Here is a 16,777-nt window from a genome sequence, read left to right as displayed (position 1 = left end):
GAGCGCGCAGGACCTCAGACTAGGGTGAAAGTTCACCTTTCAACAGGACAATGACCCTAAGCACACAGCCAAGCCAATGCAGAAGTGGCTTCGGGACAAGTCTCTGAATTTCCTGGAGTGGCCCAGTCAGAGCCCGGTCTTGAACCCGATTGAACATCTCTGGAGAGACCTGAAAATATCTGTGCAGTGACACTCCCCATCCAACCTGACAGAGCTTGAGAGTATCTGCAGAGAAGAATGGGAGAAACTCCCCAAATACAGGTGCCAAGCTTGTAGCTTCATACCCAAGAAGACGCAAGGCTGTAATCGCTGCTAAAGTACTGAGTAAAGGGTCAGAATACTTATGTAAATGTGATATCAGGTTGTTTTTTTATACATAAACTATTTGATACATTTTAGAATAAGGCTGTAATGTAACAAAATGTGGAAAAAGTCAAGGAGTCTGAATCCTTTCCGAACGCACTGTATGTATAATTACATAGATGAATACCCATGCTAATATTCAGAGTGACCTCACACCAGATGATGTAGGAGGTCAAGGGTCATATCTTGAGAAGCTGCTCAGCAGCTGCCAAGTGGAACAAGAAGTTTTCGGTAGCAGGTGGGAAGTGACGCTGCTTTAAGGTCTCCAGGGTGATTTTAGAGTCCTCACAGTCCTCAGCTAAGGACGCCAGGTTAGCAAGGATCTCCCTCGTCTTTATGGAAATGTCCTGGAAACAGGTTGAATTTCAGTCATCATAGCAAACAGACAGCTTTTAAAAAAAATATAGATTGTGCTAAATACCTGAATACTTATGTATTACATTTCTATAACACTTCATTACATGTATAATCTCAAATTGTATAAAATACTAAGTCTTTGAATAGACATCCCAAACATTATCTCTGAGCACAGATGGACAAATGGAAAGGATGTCATGTATTCTTTCAACTCACCTTGATAACCTGCCCATCTGTTCTATCAGCATCCTCTGCAGACTGGACAATGACGAGGCCAATGTCTTTGTGCAACTTTCCCATAGCCATGGCCTCTGGTAGTGTGGTAGAGACGTTATAGTGTTTAAGAAATGGTGGATGCTTGCATTGAAATAATGAGAATAAATGAGGTAAAACTCAGTTTAAAAACAATTGTAAACATCATTCGTCACTTTGTCTTCTACACTCATAGGAAGAATATACTAATTGTGACACCCACCTTTGGCACTCTGGGATACGGTAATCTCAGTATCTGGGAGGTTTACATACACATCAAACAAGTCCGGTCTGTTGCTCACTTGTGGGTCAACAAATCCTGCCACATATCCTGCAGAGACAGTGAGCATATGGGTGAATGCAGATGGGTACTAAAACTGAACACTGGGTTGAAAATCTCCAAGGAACATTACATGCATGTAAATTAATTCAATGCAAGTCAATTATTGCATGAGTCTTCCTGTGTCTGTCAGTGAAGAACTGACTGTTGGGACACAATGGGTATCCATTCAATATCTAGGTTGTGTTCATTAGGACATGCAACAGAAAATGAACATGTCCAGGAAGTCCCTCCCTTAGTCCATTTTCTTCTCTTTGATGTTTAATGTACACACCCAAGTCTGAATCAGTTTGTTGTAATGTGGATCTAATGATCCAGACATCCTCACCAGTGCATGTCCTGAGATTCTCCAGCTCACTGTCAGTCAGGTGGACATAAGGGTGCAGAATGGACCAGTCTTTCCTGTGCCATGTCAGAGCTGGAAGAGCTCTGGGGGAGGAGAATACAATTAAATCATACTTTTAATATAATTTTTATTTTACCTTTATTTAACCAGGTAGGCTAGTTGAGAACAAGTTCTCATTTACAACTGCGACCTGGCCAAGATAAAGCATAGCAGTGTGAACAGACAGCAACATAGAGTTACACATGGAGTAAACAATAAACAAGTCAATAACACAGTATTTTTTTTTACAAAAAAAAAAAAAGTCTATATACATTGTGTGCAAAAGGCATGAGGAGGTAGGCGAATAATTACAATTTAGCAGATTAACACTGGAGTGAAATTATCAGATGGTCATGTGCAGGTAGAGATACTGGTGTGCAAAAGAGCAGAAAAGTAAATAAATAAAAACAGTATGGGGATGAGGTAGGTAAATTGGGTGGGCTATTTACCGATGGACTATGTACAGCTGCAGCGATCGGTCAGCTGCTCATTTGATAGCAGATGTTTAAAGTTGGTGAGGGAGATAAAAGTCCATCTTCAACGATTTTTGCAATTCGTTCCAGTCACAGGCAGCAGAGAACTGGAAGGAAAGGCGGCCAAATGAGGTGTTGGCTTTAGGGATGATCAGGGAGATGCGCGTGCTACGGGTGGGTGTTGCCATCGTGACCAGTGAACTGAGATAAGGCGGAGCTTTACCTAGCATGGACTTGTAGATGACCTGGAGCCAGTGGGTCTGGCGACGAATATGTAGCGAGGGCCAGCCGACTAGAGCATACAGGTCGCAGTGGTGGGTGGTATAAGGTGCTTTAGTAACAAAGCGGATGGCACTTTAATAAACTGCATCCAGTTTGCTGAGTAGAGTATTGTAAGCCATTTTGTAGAAGTCGAGGATCGGTAGGTTAGTCAGTTTTACTAGGGTAAGTTTGGCGGCGTGAGTGAAGGAGGCTTTGTTGCGAAATAGAAAGCCGATTCTAGATTTGATTTTTGGATTGGAGATGTTTGATATGAGTCTGGAAGGAGAGTTTACAGTCTAGCCAGACACCTAGGTACTTATAGATGTCCACATATTGTAGGTCGGAACCATCCAGGGTGGTGATGCTAGTCGGGCGTGCGGGTGCAGGCAGCGAACGGTTGAAAATCATGCATTTGGTTTTACTAGCGTTTAAGAGCAGTTGGAGGCCACGGAAGGAGTGTTGTATGGCATTGAATCTCGTTTGGATGTTAGATAGCACAGTGTCCAAGGAAGGGCCAGAAGTATACAGAATGGTGTCGTCTGCGTAGAGGTGGATCAGGGAATCGCCCGCAGCAAGAGCAACATCATTGATATATACAGAGAAAAGAGTCAGCCCGAGAATTGAACCCTGTGGCACCCCCATAGAAACTGCCGAAGGACCGGACAACATGCCCTCCGATTTGACACACTGAACTCTGTCTGCAAAGTAGTTGGAGAACCAGGCAAGGCAGTCATTAGAAAAACCGAGGCTACTGAGTCTGCCGATAAGAATAAGGTGATTGACAGAGTCGAAAGCCTTGGCCAGGTCGATGAAGACGGCTGCACAGTACTGTCTTTTATCGATGGCGGTTATGATATCGTTTAGTACCTTTAGCGTGGCTGAGGTGCACCCGTGACCGGCTCGGAAACCAGATTGCACAGCGGAGAAGGTACGGTGGGATTCGAGATGGTCAGTGATCTGTTTGTTGACTTCGAAGACCTTTTGAAGAGGGGGATGACTGCGGCAGCTTTCTAGTACTTGGGGATCTCAGACGATATGAAAGAGAGGTTGAACAGGCTGGTAATAGGGGTTGCGACAATGGCGGCGGATAGTTTCAGAAATAGAGGGTCCAGATTGTCAAGCCCAGCTGATTTGTACGGGTCCAGGTTTTGCAGCTCTTTCAGAACATCTGCTATCTGGATTTGGGTAAAGGAGAAGCTGGGGAGACTTGGGCGAGTAGCTGCGGGGGGTGGAGCTGTTGGAGTAGCCAGGAGGAAGGCATGGCCAGCCGTTGAGAAATGCTTGTTGAAGTTTTCGATTGGAGTTATCGGTGGTGACCGTGTTACCTAGCCTCAGTGCAGTGGGCAGCTGGGAGGAGGTGCTCTTGTTCTCCATGGACTTTACAGTGTCCCAGAACTTTTTGGAGTTAGAGCTACAGGATGCAAATTTCTGCTTGAAAAAGCTGGCCTTTGCTTTCCTGACTGACTGTGTGTATTGGTTCCTGACTTCCCTGAACTGTTGCATATCGCGGGGACTATTCGATGCTATTGCAGTCCGCCACAGAATGTTTTTGTGCTAGTCGAGGGCAGTCAGGTCTGGAGTGAACCAGGGGCTATATCTGTTCTTAGTTCTGCATTTTTTGAACGGTACATGCTTATCTAAGATGGTGAGGAAGTTACTTTTAAAGAATGACCAGGCATCCTCAACTGACGGGATGAGGTCAATATCCTTCCAGGATACCCGGGCCAGGTCGATTAGAAAGGCCTGTTCGCAGAAGTGATTTCGGGAGCGTTTGACAGTGATTAGGGGTGGTCGTTTGACTGCGGACCCGTAGCGGATACAGGCAATGAGGCAGTGATCGCTGAGATCCTGATTGAAGACAGCGGAGTTGTATTTGGAGGGCCAGTTGGTCAGGATAACGTCTATGAGGGAGCCCTTGTTTACAGATTTAGGGTTGTACCTGGTGGGTTCCTTGATGATTTGTGTGAGATTGAGGGCATCTAGCTTAGATTGTAGGACTGCTGGGGTGTTAAGCATATCCCTAGTTTAGGTCACCTAACAGAACAAACTCTGAAGCTAGATGGGGGGCAATCAATTCACAAATGGTGTCCAGGGCACAGCTGGGGGGCCGGTAGCAGGCGGCAACAGTGAGAGACTTATTTCTGGAGAGATTCATTTTTAAAATTAGAAGTTCGAACTGTTTGGGTATGGACCTGGAAAGTATGACATTACTTTGCAGGCTATCTCTGCAGTAGACTGCAACTCCTCCCCCTTTGGCAGTTCTATCTTGACGGAAAATGTTATAGTTGGGTATGGAAATCTCAGAATTTTTGGTGGCCTTCTTAAGCCAGGATTCATGTTCTTTCAGAAAATGTTATGGTTATCCACTTTGACGATGAAGTCCAATATACAATGAAGTATATTGAATATTCTAAATTGCCATCGTTTTTGGCCCACCGTAATGTAACAATTATGATTGTCAAAGCTCAAACCTTGACTGCATTTTCTCATTTGCCTTAGTCACCTTGTGAACTCCAACAGTGCTTCAATCCGAGGGTGATGGACCACAATCCTCTTCTTTAGCATAAGGGCTGTGTACAGGATGATGGTCTCCATCCCAAATTGGGACACCACATCTGAAACAGTAATCACAAGATAGTCTACCTAATCCTGGCAATCAGCTTCTTTGCATGCCATTAAGAAATCTTGACAGTGTCAAGCACATGGAATCAACAATCATTTCCTTATACTGTAATAACTGTTTTACCTTTCACTGAGCCTGCTAAGTACGCCTTCCTGACATCGTAGTCCTTGATGAGAAAGGAGCCATTCTCATCACTCTGGCAGATGCCTTTGGTGAGGACTGCAATGTAACCCTCCACCATTTTCACTGGGCTCCCATGTTTGATGTACATTCTGAATGATAAAATACACATGAAGAAATACATTTTTGGGGAAGTATTAAATAAGCAGACACTTGGCATTGGGGATGCATTAGTGCAGTTTGTTGTACCTGCATAGTACTCGACTGAATGCTGCATACTTCTCAGGGTTGAAGTCCTTTGCTGTGACAACTAATGAAAAATGTGTGACCTAAAGAGAGAGAAATATGAGCAATATAATAGAACTTATAATCATTAGGCCTTCAACAACCTTAAAGTTTTTTTCAATGAATGGAGAATTTCTAAACTAACTGTACCTTCTTTAGGGCGGTGGGTTCCTGTACCTCTACAGTGGATATGTAGTACCAGGTACGGCAGAACTGGCCGAACACAAAGGTGTTCAGGCCCTGGCTGTCTTGTGTGAGACAGCACTTACTGAGCAGGACCTCCCGGAGCTCAGCACTGACTGAGGGATAGCACCACACCCACAAGGTGTCTGCATTCACGTCTTTCTCTGTGTGGGGGAAGAATGGGAGTATACTATGTCATATTACTTTCACAACTCATTATTACAAATATTACCAATATATATTTAAATTGAACTGTTCTCAAGATTTACAGGAAGTCAAATACTTGATCACATTGATATCATGTGGTGACAGTCAAAGCCAAACAGGAGAACACTTAGCATGCATCAACCAGCAGGATAACATAATTACAACAAGGGAATGATATTCGGTGTCTTGCCTTACCAATTAATCCAATGCTTAGCATGAGCTGAGTTTCTGGTGCCGCCATCTCCCATCACAATTCAGTCGTAAACTGTGGGAGTTGACAATTAGGGACTCATGATAGCTCGTCTTAGGACAAGGAAGCAACACTTTCACCAAACAAGCAGGCCGAAGTAATATTGGTTTTATATTGGATATTCGGCTTTCTCTAGTCAATAGCTATTGAACCAAGCATGCCATGACTATGAAGGTGGTACAGTATATTCTGAATCAGGTGGATGGAGAAAAATCTGAAATGTCTATTAAAAAAAAGATGTGGATTCCTCCACCGATTCATAATATATCGTTTTCATAGTCATGGCACGCTTTGTCTAAGAGCTATTGAAGATTTTAATAATAAGGTTTCAAACAAAAGAAAGAAAGGTGTGGATTTTTCTCCATCCACCCGATTCAGAATATACCATCTTCATAGAGCTTCTAGTCCTAAAATCCAATAATAAGTTACCTCTGGTTCGTTCAGCCATCCATATGGGAAAAATGTATGGGGGAAGAAAATAAGGTTATACAGGCTTAAGGCGTCAGAATGCTTCAGTTCGGCTGGCGGTTAGCTGAAGTCCGCTAAGCGAAACTGAACGAATGTGCTCGCATACTCCCTTAAAAGACCTTCGCTTGAAAAACAAGAAAGAAGCGGCAATGGTACAGTAGCCTCAATATAGTCAGATTTAATCTAAGATAACTCAAGAAATCTGTCAAATGTTGAAGTTTTTGCCAAAGAGATCATAGTCGTGCAATTTTACATCTAACTAGATGCTTGGTGAAGTATTTTTCAATTAAAAAAATGTGCATGGCCTCCCAAGTGGCGCAGCGTTCTAAGGCACTGCATCGCAGTGCTAGAGGCGTCACTACAGACTGAGGTTCGATCCTGGGCTGTATCACAACCGGCCGTGATCGGGAGTCCCATAGGGCGGCACACAATTGGCCCAGCATCGTCCGGGTCCGGGAGGGTTTGGCTGGGGGGGACTTTACTTGGCTCATCGCGCTCTAGTGACTCCTTTTGGCAGGCTGGGTGCCTGCAGACTGACCTCGGTCGTCAGTTGAACAGTATTTCCTCCGATACATTAGTGCGGCTGGCTTCTGGGTTAAGCAGGCGGGTGTTAAGAAGTGTGGTTTGGCGGGTCATGTTTCAGAGGACGCATGACTCCACCTTCGCCTCCCGAGCCCATTGGGGAGTTGCAGCGAAGAGACAAGATCGAAATTGGGGAGAAAGAGGGTCAAAAAATTTTTTTAAAATATATATATATATATATATATATATATACACACACACTTTAAAAAACGTGCATGAAAATTTGTCATCTCTCGTTGAATGACAACAAATATTTTATTGAAGAATCCCTGGTGTTGACCAATCACTGACGAAGGGGCGTAGACATTGGCTCTGAACTTCTGCTTGACTACCCGAACAGCTGAAAAAACCCTCAACAAAGTCCAAAACATCACAAAATGTTGTCATAATATACGCACGTACTCTTCCAAACTGTTTTGGCTGGGAAGCATGCGAACGCCTTTAGGAGATCTTCTAGGTTTTGTTCTATGAGATAATAGCAGTCAGTTAACATGACATTTATGAATTATGAAGCCTTTGATTTTTTAATTGTTATTATTAGTATTATTACCTACATTCTTAAAGATTCACAAAAAGTGATGTTAGCAGATGAAGATTATCTCGCAGAACAAAACGTATAGGATCTCCTCAGCTTGTGTTTACCACAGACCTTATTTTCGCCATTTATCCAAAAACCCTACAAAAACTCCATAAATTTTCCTCATAGGCCTTGTCCAACGAACCATGGAGGAGTTAGTGCATACAAAAAGACACCATTACTATTTCTATTATCATGTTATGCTTGGTTCAATAGATATTGATGAGAGAAAACCAAATCTCCATTGAATATCCGATATAAAACAAATGTACCTCGGTAAGGAGCAGGGGTGTATTCATTATGTATTGCAACAAAAACCGTTTACTGTTTAACCCTCCTGTTTTGTTCGTTTCATGTTAATTAATTGTGTTCGCAGTCCAAAATGACAGCCCCATTATAGCTGATTTATAAATCCATATTAATACATATATGATCATCTAATGTTGTGTTAGATCTTTTTATCAACTTAAGTTATTGTGAACATTACAAGTTTTGAACTTCTATTTGCTATTTATTGCCTGTAGGCCTCATTGACCTGAGCTCATACAACTTGTTTTTGAGTTTAAAAAAGCATAATGTATGGATTATTTTGACTATAACAAATAATCAGATGAAACAGTGCTATTTATCACAGACTAATTTCTCCTCTAATGCATCTTCACTGTCAGTTTCCTGGCCTCTCTCCTCCTCACAAGTATCATGATCAAAGATATAATCAAAAGAGCCTCACATACAGTATATCGTTTGGTCATTGTGCTGCCACAAAATGAATTGTGAGAAAAGTTCTATATAGTATTGAAACAATGTTGCGATTGTGAGAACGCCAACAGGTGTGGTTCCCAGTGGGGGAAAGATTCTATTGGGAAAAGGTTCCCGTGGAGGTTGCCATTGAAGCCAAGAAGGGGAGTGAGGTGTGTGTATGTGTGGTCTGGGAGAGGAAGTGTGTCCATCTGATGAATGGGTATGTGCCTGAACTCAATTTTATACACTAATTGTAGTCTCACCCATTCATTTATAATGACCGGTCAGTTTTAACCGGGAACACCACAGGTGTACAAAAGTTAAATAAAACACCCAGAATTTTATGAAAATCATCAAAATGTATTTTGTGTGTTCAGATGCCCTGTGTGGACAAAGTCATGGTACCTTATGACAATCAGATTAAATTAAATACATTTTTCAGAGAGAAAACTTGTAAAATCGGTCCAATTCGACCGGAACACAGCAAGAGGTTTAAGAACCAAACAAAGCAAAACGGTGAGAGAACTTCCTGAATATGTCCAATAGAAACTCTCGTTTTCGTTGCAAAATGTTTGAAGATTTGTTTATATACACTACCGTTCAAAAGTTGTTATGCTGTTATGCTGATTAAAGAATAAATAAAACTGTCTTTCTTTAGACAAGTTGAGTATCTGGAGCGTCAGCATTTGTGATTTCGATTACAGGCTCAAAATGGCCCGAAATAAAGAACTTTCTTCTGAAACTCATCAGTTTATTCTTGTTCTGAGAAATGAAGGCTATTCCATGCGAGAAATTGCCAAGAAACTGAAGATCTGGTACAACGCTGTGTACTACTCCATTCATAGAACAGCGCAAACGGTCTCTAACCAGAATAGAAAGTGGAGTGGGAGACCCCGGGGCACAAGAGGACAAGTACATTAGTGTCTAGTTTGAGAAACCGACGCCTCACAAGTCCTCAACTGGCAGCTTCATTAAATAGTACCCGCAAAACACCAGTCTCAACGTCAACAGTGAAGAGGCGACTCTGGGATGCTGGCCTTCTAGGCAGAGTTCCTTTGTCCAGTGTCTGTGTTCTTTTGACCATTTTAATATTTTTGTTGGCCAGTCTGAGATATGGCTTTTTCTTTGCAACTCTGCCTAGAAGGCCAGCATCCTGGAGTCGCCTCTTCACTGTTGACGTTGAGACTGGTGTTTTGCGGTTACTATTGATAACAAGATCACCAAAGTATGTTGTATCGGACATTTCAGGAACATTCCCAGCTAATGAGAAACCATTCATGGTATGTGATTTAATATGAGAAAGAACAAGATATAACAGCAACCTTGGGGGTTATGTATGTTCGCCAAAGGCAGATTAAGAGATTTTTACATCCGATGAACAAGAAAGAGAGCAAAAGCTCTGATAAAACATTTTCACTAACTATATCAAATTAAGAGATTATACTATCCAAGTTTTTCCTCCACTCCTCGACATTAGAATGCCCAACAGTGGAATCAGCAGTTTGACTATAATAAAAGTTCCCCATTGAAACGGATACAATTGGACCAGATTATGCTAAGATTGCAATGCTGTTATGTAAATTAAGCAAAAGACAATGTTAATTTTACCCCAAAAAGTACAAATCAGTCAATCACACAGTGGATGTATTTGAATTCAGGCATGCATTGGGAGCATACTTATATGGAGAGACAGGTAGCCTGGTGGTTAGGAGCATTGGGCAGTAACCAAAAGTTTGCTGGATCGAATTCCCAAGCAGACGAAGGAAAAAAATCTGTCGTTCTGCATTCTCTCAACCGGCTTCATGAGGTACTCACCAAGAATGCATTTCAATTAACAGGTGTGCCTTCTTAAAAGGTAATTTGTGGAATTTCTTTCCTTCTTAATGAGTTTGAGCCAATCAGTTGTGTTGTGACATGGTAGGGGTGGTATACAGAAGATAGCCATATTTGATAAAAGACCAAGTCCATGTTATGGCAAGAACAGCTCAAATAAACAAAGAGAAATGACAATCCATCATTACTTTAACACACAAAGGTCTGTCAATCTGGAAAATTTCAAGAACTTTGAAAGGTTCTTCAAGTGCAGTCGCAAAAACCATCAAGCGCTATGATGAAACTGGCTCTCATGTGGACTGCCACAGGAAGGGAAGAACCAGAGTTACCTCTGCTGCAGACGATAAGTTCATTAGAGTTACCAGGCTCAGAAATTGCAGCCCAAATAAATGCTTCAAAGAGTTTGAGTAACAGACACATCTCAACATCAACTGCTCAGGGGAGCGTGAATGAGGCCTTCATGGTCGAATTTCTACAAAGAAACCACTACTAAAGGGCACCAATAGGACATGGACTTGCTTGAGCCAAGAAACACAAGCAATGGACATTAGACCGGTGGAAATCTGTCCTTTGGTCTGATGGGTCCAAATTTGAGATTTTTGGTTCAAACTGTCATGTCTTTGTGAGACGCAGAATAGGGGAACGGATGATCTCTGCATGTGTGGTTCCCACCTTGAAGCATGGAGGAGGTGTGATGGTGTGGGGGTGCTTTGCTGGTGACACGGTTTGTGATTTATTTAAAATTAAAGGCACACATCAAATGTTATTTGTCAAATACACTTGTTTAACAGATGTTATTACGTGTGTAGTGAAATGCTTGTGTTTCTAGCTCCAACAGTGTCACAGTAATATCTAACAATTTACAACAATACACACAACCTAAAATTAAAATAATGGAATTAAGGAATATATAAATATTAGGATGAGCAATGTCGGAGTAGCATCGACTAAATACAGTAGAATAGAATACAGTATGTACATATGAGATGAGTAAAGCAAAAATATGTAAAACATTAAAGTGGCCAGTGATTTCAAGTCTATGTATATGGGGCAGCAGCCTCAAAAGGTGCAGGGTTACGTCACCGGGTGGAAGCCGCCTAGTGATGGCTATTTAACAGTCAGATGGCCTTGAGATATAAGCTGTATTTTAGTCTCTTGGTCCCAGCTTTGATGCACCTGTACTGACCTCACCTTCTGGATGATAGTGGATGAACAGGCAGTGGCTCGGGTGGTTGTTGTCCTTGATGATTTTTTTGGCCTTCCTGTGACCTAGGGTGCTATAGGTGTCCTGGAGGGCACGTAGTTTGCTCCCAGTGATACATTGGGCAGACCGTACCACCCCCTGCAGAGCCCTGCGATTGCGGGCAGTGCATTTGCTGTACCAGGAGGTGATTACAGCCCGAAAGGATGCTCTAGATTGTGCATCTTTTAAAGGTTTGTGAGGGTTTTAGGTGCCAAGCCAAATTTCTTCAGCCTCCTGAGGTTGAAGAGGCGCTGTTGCGCCTTCTTCACCACACTGTCTGTGTGGGTGAACCATTTCAGATCGTCAGTGATGTGTGCGCCAAGGAACTTGGAAGCTTTCCACCTGCTCCACTGGGTCCCGTCAATGTGGATAGGGGCGTGCTCCCTCTACTGTTTCCTGAAGTCCACGATTAGCTACTTTGTTTTGTTGACATTGAGTGAGGTTATTTTCCTGGCACCACCATCCCAGAGCCTTCACCTCCTCTCTGTAGGCTGTCTTGTCATTGTTGGTAATCAGGGCTACTACTGTTGTGTCGTCTGCAAACTTGATGATTGACTTGAAGGTGTGTGTGGCCACGCAGTCATATGTGAACAGGGAGCACAGGAGGGGGCTGAGCACACACTGTTGTGAGGCCCCTGTGTTAAGGATCAGCGAAGTGGAGGTCTTGTTTCCTACCTTCACCACCTGGGTGCGGCACGTCAGGAAGTCCAGGACCCAGTTGCACAGGGCGGGATTCAAACCCAGGGCCCCGAGCTTAATGATGAGCTTGGAGGGTACTATGGGGTGTAATGCTGAGCTATAGTCTTACATAAGTATTCCTCTTGTCCAGATGGGATAGGGCAGTATGCAGTGGGTACAACATCTCCTATACACTTTCTGATAAACCGTATCTGTCGATGTTATTCTCAGAGCTAACCGGAAAACATATCCCAGTCTGCGTGGTAAAAACAATCTTAAAACGTGGATTCTGATTGGTCAGACCAGTGTTGAATAGTCAATAGCACAGGTACTTCCTGTTTGAGTTAATGCCTATAGGAAGGGAGGAGCTATATATAAAGTTGAAGTCGGAAGTATACATACACTTAGGTTGGAGCCGGGGAAGAGAAGTAGCCCGTGACTTGCTGAAAACCTTCAGAAGGTCGTGGTACTCTGTGGGAACGGAAGAGAAATCCAAGACTTGACTCAAACCCTGAGGAGGCTGTCTCTGGGAAGTCTGCGCTGCTTTGAGGCAATGGGAATGGCAAAACGGACTCCAACCCAGGATTGAACTTGTGGTCTAATCAATAATGGTGTTGTGTTTCTTAAACCAAGAAAATCCCAAAACAACTGGAACATGGGGAGACTCAATGAGGAGCAGCTGTATTGCCTCACTGTGATTTGCTGAAACCCGTCAATAAACAGGAACAGTGCTGTGGGTAACTCTACCAATGGAGCGTCAGTCCAGTGCTCTAGCATCCATGGGAACAGAGAGAAGTTGAGTGGGAATACCTAATTCAGAAACTAGAGTAGCATCCATAAAACTCTCATCTGCCCCGGAGTCAATGAGTACCCGAAGAGATTTAGACTGGTCTCCCCACAGCAGTATAACAAAGGAGGGAGTACGGTTAATAGGATTAAGAAGATTCCCGGTCTGGCTCATCAAAGTACTTTTGCCTACTATAGAGGTACAGTTGAAGTCAGAAGTTTACATACACTTATATGGAATCATTAAACCCCGTTTTTCAACCAGTCCCCAAATTTCTTGTTAACAAACTATAGTTTTGGCACGTCGGTTAGGACATCTACTTTGTGCATGACACAAGTCATTTTTCCAACAATTGTTAAGACAGATTATTTCACTGTATCACAATTCCAGTGGGTCAGAAGTTTACATACAATAAGTTGACTGTGCCTTTAAACAGCTTGGAACATTCCTGAAAATGTCATGGCTTTAGAAACTTCTGATAGGCTAATTGACATCATTTGAGTCAATTGGAGGTGTACCTGTGGATGTATTTCAAGGCCTACCTTCAAACTCAGTGCCTCTGCTTGACATCATGGGAAAATCAAAAGAAAATAGACAAGACCTCAGAAAAAAAATTGTAGACCTACACAAGAATGGTTCATCCTTGGGAGCAATTTCCAAATGCCTGAAGGCACCACGTTCATCTGTGCAAACAATAGTACGCAAGTATAAACACCATGGGACCACACAGCCGTCATACTGCTCAGGAAGGAGACGCATTCTGTCACCTAGAGATGAACGTACTTTGGTGCAAGCCGAAGAACACCATCCCAACCGTGAAGCACAGGGGTGGCAGCATTATTTTGTGGGGGTGCTTTGCTGCAGGAGGGACTGGTGCACTTCACAAAATAGATGGCATCATGAGGTAGGAAATGTATGTGGATATATTGAAGCAACAGCTCAAGACATCAGTCAGGAAGTTAAAGCTTGGTCGCAAATGGGTCGTCCAAATGGACAATGACCAAGCATACTTCCAAAGTTGTGGCAAAAAGTCAAGGTATTGGAGTGGTCATCACAAAGCCCTGACCTCAATCCCATAGAAAATGTGTGGGCAGAACTGAAAATGTGTATGCGAGCAAGGAGGCCTATAAACCTGACTCAGTTACACCAGCTCTGTCAGGAGGAATGGGCCAAAATTCACCCAACTTATTGTGAGAAGCTTGTGGAAGGCTACCTGAAATATTTGACCCAAGTTAAACTATTTAATTGAGTGTATGTAATCTTCTGACCCACTGGGAATGTAATGAAAGAAATAAAAGCTGAAATAAATTATTCTCTCCACTATTATTCTGACATTTCACATTCTTAAAATAAAGTGGTGATCCTAACTGACCTAAGACAGGGAATTTCTACTATGATTAAATTCAGGAATTGTGAAAAACTGAGTTTAAATGTATTTGGCTAAGGTGTATGTAAACTTCCGACTTCAACTGTATCTGGTTTCCAGTTTGCATAAAGTTCAGTGAAGTTCTTTGAGGGCCATCTGTGTATCGGCTTGAGGGGGAATATGCATGGCTGTGACTATAACCGAAGAGAATTATCTTGGGAGGTAATAGGGTCGGCATTTGATTGTGAGGTATTCTAGGTCGGGTGAACAAAAGGACAAGAGTTTCTGTATGTTATCACAATCACACCATGAGTGGTTCATCTTGATACATATGCCTTTCTTCTTCCCAGAGAGTTCTTTATTCCTGTCTGTGCGATATACTGAGAACCCAGCTGGCTGTATGGACGAAGACAGTATATCCCGAGAGAGCCATGTTTCCGTGAAACAGAGTATGTTACAATCCCTGATGTCTCTGGAAGGATATTCTTGCCCTAAGCTCGTCTACTTTATTATCCGGAAACTGAACATTATATAGTAATATACTCGGAAGCGGTGGATGGTGTGCGGGCCTCCGGAGTCGGACTAGGAGTCCACTCCGAATACCTCTTCTCCGCCGGCGGTGTTTTGGATCAGCCTCTGGAATCAGTTAAATTGCCCTGGGGGGTACGAACAAAGCATCAAATTCGGGAAAGTCGTAATGCAGGTGAGTTACCGCCACTCTGATATCCAAAAGTTATTTCCGGCTGTATGTAATAACACAAAAAAACATATGGACTAATAATGTAAGAAATAACACACAAAAAGCAAAATACTGCAAAGTTGCTTAGGAGCTAAAAGCTGCCCTATTTTTCAGTGCCATCGTGCCAACCAGCATGGCTACCACAGAATTCTGCAGCAATACGCAATCTCATCTGGTTTTCACTTTGTGGGATTATCATTTGTTTTTCAACAGGACAATGACCCAACACACCTCCAGGCTGTGTAATGGCTATTTGACCAAGTCAGAGGGTGATGGAGTGCTGCATCAGATGACCTGGCCTCCACAATCACCCGACCTCAAACCAATTGAGATGGTTTGGGATTAGTTGGACTGCAGAGTGAAAGAAAAGCAGCCAACAAGTGCTCAGCATATGTGAAAACTCCTTCAATACTGTTGGAAAAGCATTGCAGGTGAAGCTGGTTGTGAGAATGCCAAGAATATGCAAAGGCAAAAGGGGGGCTACATTATCGAATCTAAAATATATGTGTTTAAATACTCTTTTGGTTACTACATGATTCCATATGTGGTATTTCATAATTTTGATGTCTTCACTATTATTCTACAATGTATAAAACAGTATAAATAAAGAATAATCCTTGAATGAGTAGGTGTCCAAAGTTGACTGGTACTGTAAGTATGCCCCCAATGCAATTCTGAATTCAAATACATCCACAGTGTGTTTTCAACTGATTTTTTACATTACTTTGTCAAATGAACTAGCTAATTGTCTTTTGTTGAATTTATATAACATTCCAACGTTGTTTAGCCTTATCTAGTCCAATTGTGTCATGTTTTCACGATTTGCAACCTTTTGCATCAGTTTCAATTCGGAACCTTTATTTTGAAGGCGAACAACCTATTCCACTCTTGTCGCCCACGCTAATGTTGTTCACAACACACTGGTCTTTTCCCTCATACCGACTGATAGTCGTGGCAACCTAACGATCACTCCACCAATATGTGGAGTTGACAAACCCAGCTAAGGTTATACCTACATAAACCAGGCACAATGAATGATTAGCTACAATAACCTCGATTGTCATAACATTTGAAATGAGGAGAAGTTATGTAGCTACAGTTTGCAGAATACACTTATGCGCGTAACTATAGCTGCAGTACTAGGACACAAAGGTAATGAAAGTACAATTACCGTGTGTATGGTCCAGATCTGCAATTATGATCGTGCAGAATGAGCAAATCTAGAACATTAATAAATAATTAGCTAACATTGACGCTATCAAATTATATTCCTACTTCCTGATATTGGATCTTCTTCTACGGTTGCTTTACGAATAGAAGTAGAGATGGTAAAATTACCTTTGAAGAAAAGCCTGAAAAAGTCTGTCTTTTTTTACACTGACTTTTTTTGGAGTATAAAGAAAGAAATACACAAGCACAAATGCAGACTTTTTCGTCGTTTATGATTAATCTCTTTGGTGCCACCTGCTGTGTTGGCGGTATTACTGTATCATCACTATAGAAATACTATATTAGAAGAGTTCATTCCTCTTATCCTCTCATAGAAATAAACATGTAATCTACCACCAATCAATGTATCACTAATTTCCTTTTTTTGTTTATGTTGTGCTCAAAGAAAGTATTATTTAAATGTCAGGTTATGTTTTCATCTCAAATGCCTGCAA

General features: G+C 42.2%; 1 protein-coding gene across 5 annotated transcripts; it reads right to left on the bottom strand.

The window, feature by feature from the left end:
• Nucleotides 1–340: 340 nt before the first annotated feature.
• On the bottom strand, nucleotides 341–16,563 carry LOC112252756 (DENN domain-containing protein 10). Of its 5 annotated transcripts, XM_024424302.2 has the most exons (11): nucleotides 16,452–16,563; nucleotides 16,285–16,333; nucleotides 6,045–6,114; nucleotides 5,610–5,806; nucleotides 5,424–5,503; nucleotides 5,178–5,326; nucleotides 4,935–5,046; nucleotides 1,641–1,741; nucleotides 1,196–1,303; nucleotides 937–1,031; nucleotides 341–710 (listed from the first exon to the last, which is right to left on the bottom strand). In XM_024424302.2, the coding sequence occupies exons 3-11, from the start codon at nucleotides 6,088–6,090 to the stop codon at nucleotides 543–545; spliced, it is 1,056 nt and encodes a 351-aa protein (XP_024280070.1). In that variant the 5' UTR covers nucleotides 6,091–6,114; nucleotides 16,285–16,333; nucleotides 16,452–16,563; the 3' UTR covers nucleotides 341–542. The 5 variants fall into 5 exon arrangements, with proteins under 5 accessions (XP_024280070.1, XP_024280078.1, XP_042178704.1 ...); XM_024424310.2 differs by lacking the exon at nucleotides 16,285–16,333; XM_042322770.1 differs by lacking the exon at nucleotides 16,452–16,563 and having other exon boundaries at nucleotides 16,285–16,421.
• Nucleotides 16,564–16,777: the final 214 nt, after the last annotated feature.

Source organism: Oncorhynchus tshawytscha, linkage group LG01, assembly GCF_018296145.1.
Source record: "Oncorhynchus tshawytscha isolate Ot180627B linkage group LG01, Otsh_v2.0, whole genome shotgun sequence".
In the NCBI taxonomy this organism is placed as follows: Eukaryota; Metazoa; Chordata; class Actinopteri; order Salmoniformes; family Salmonidae; genus Oncorhynchus; species Oncorhynchus tshawytscha.
Note: the sequence above shows the minus strand (reverse complement) of the source record. Positions and strands in the feature narration are given on the sequence as shown.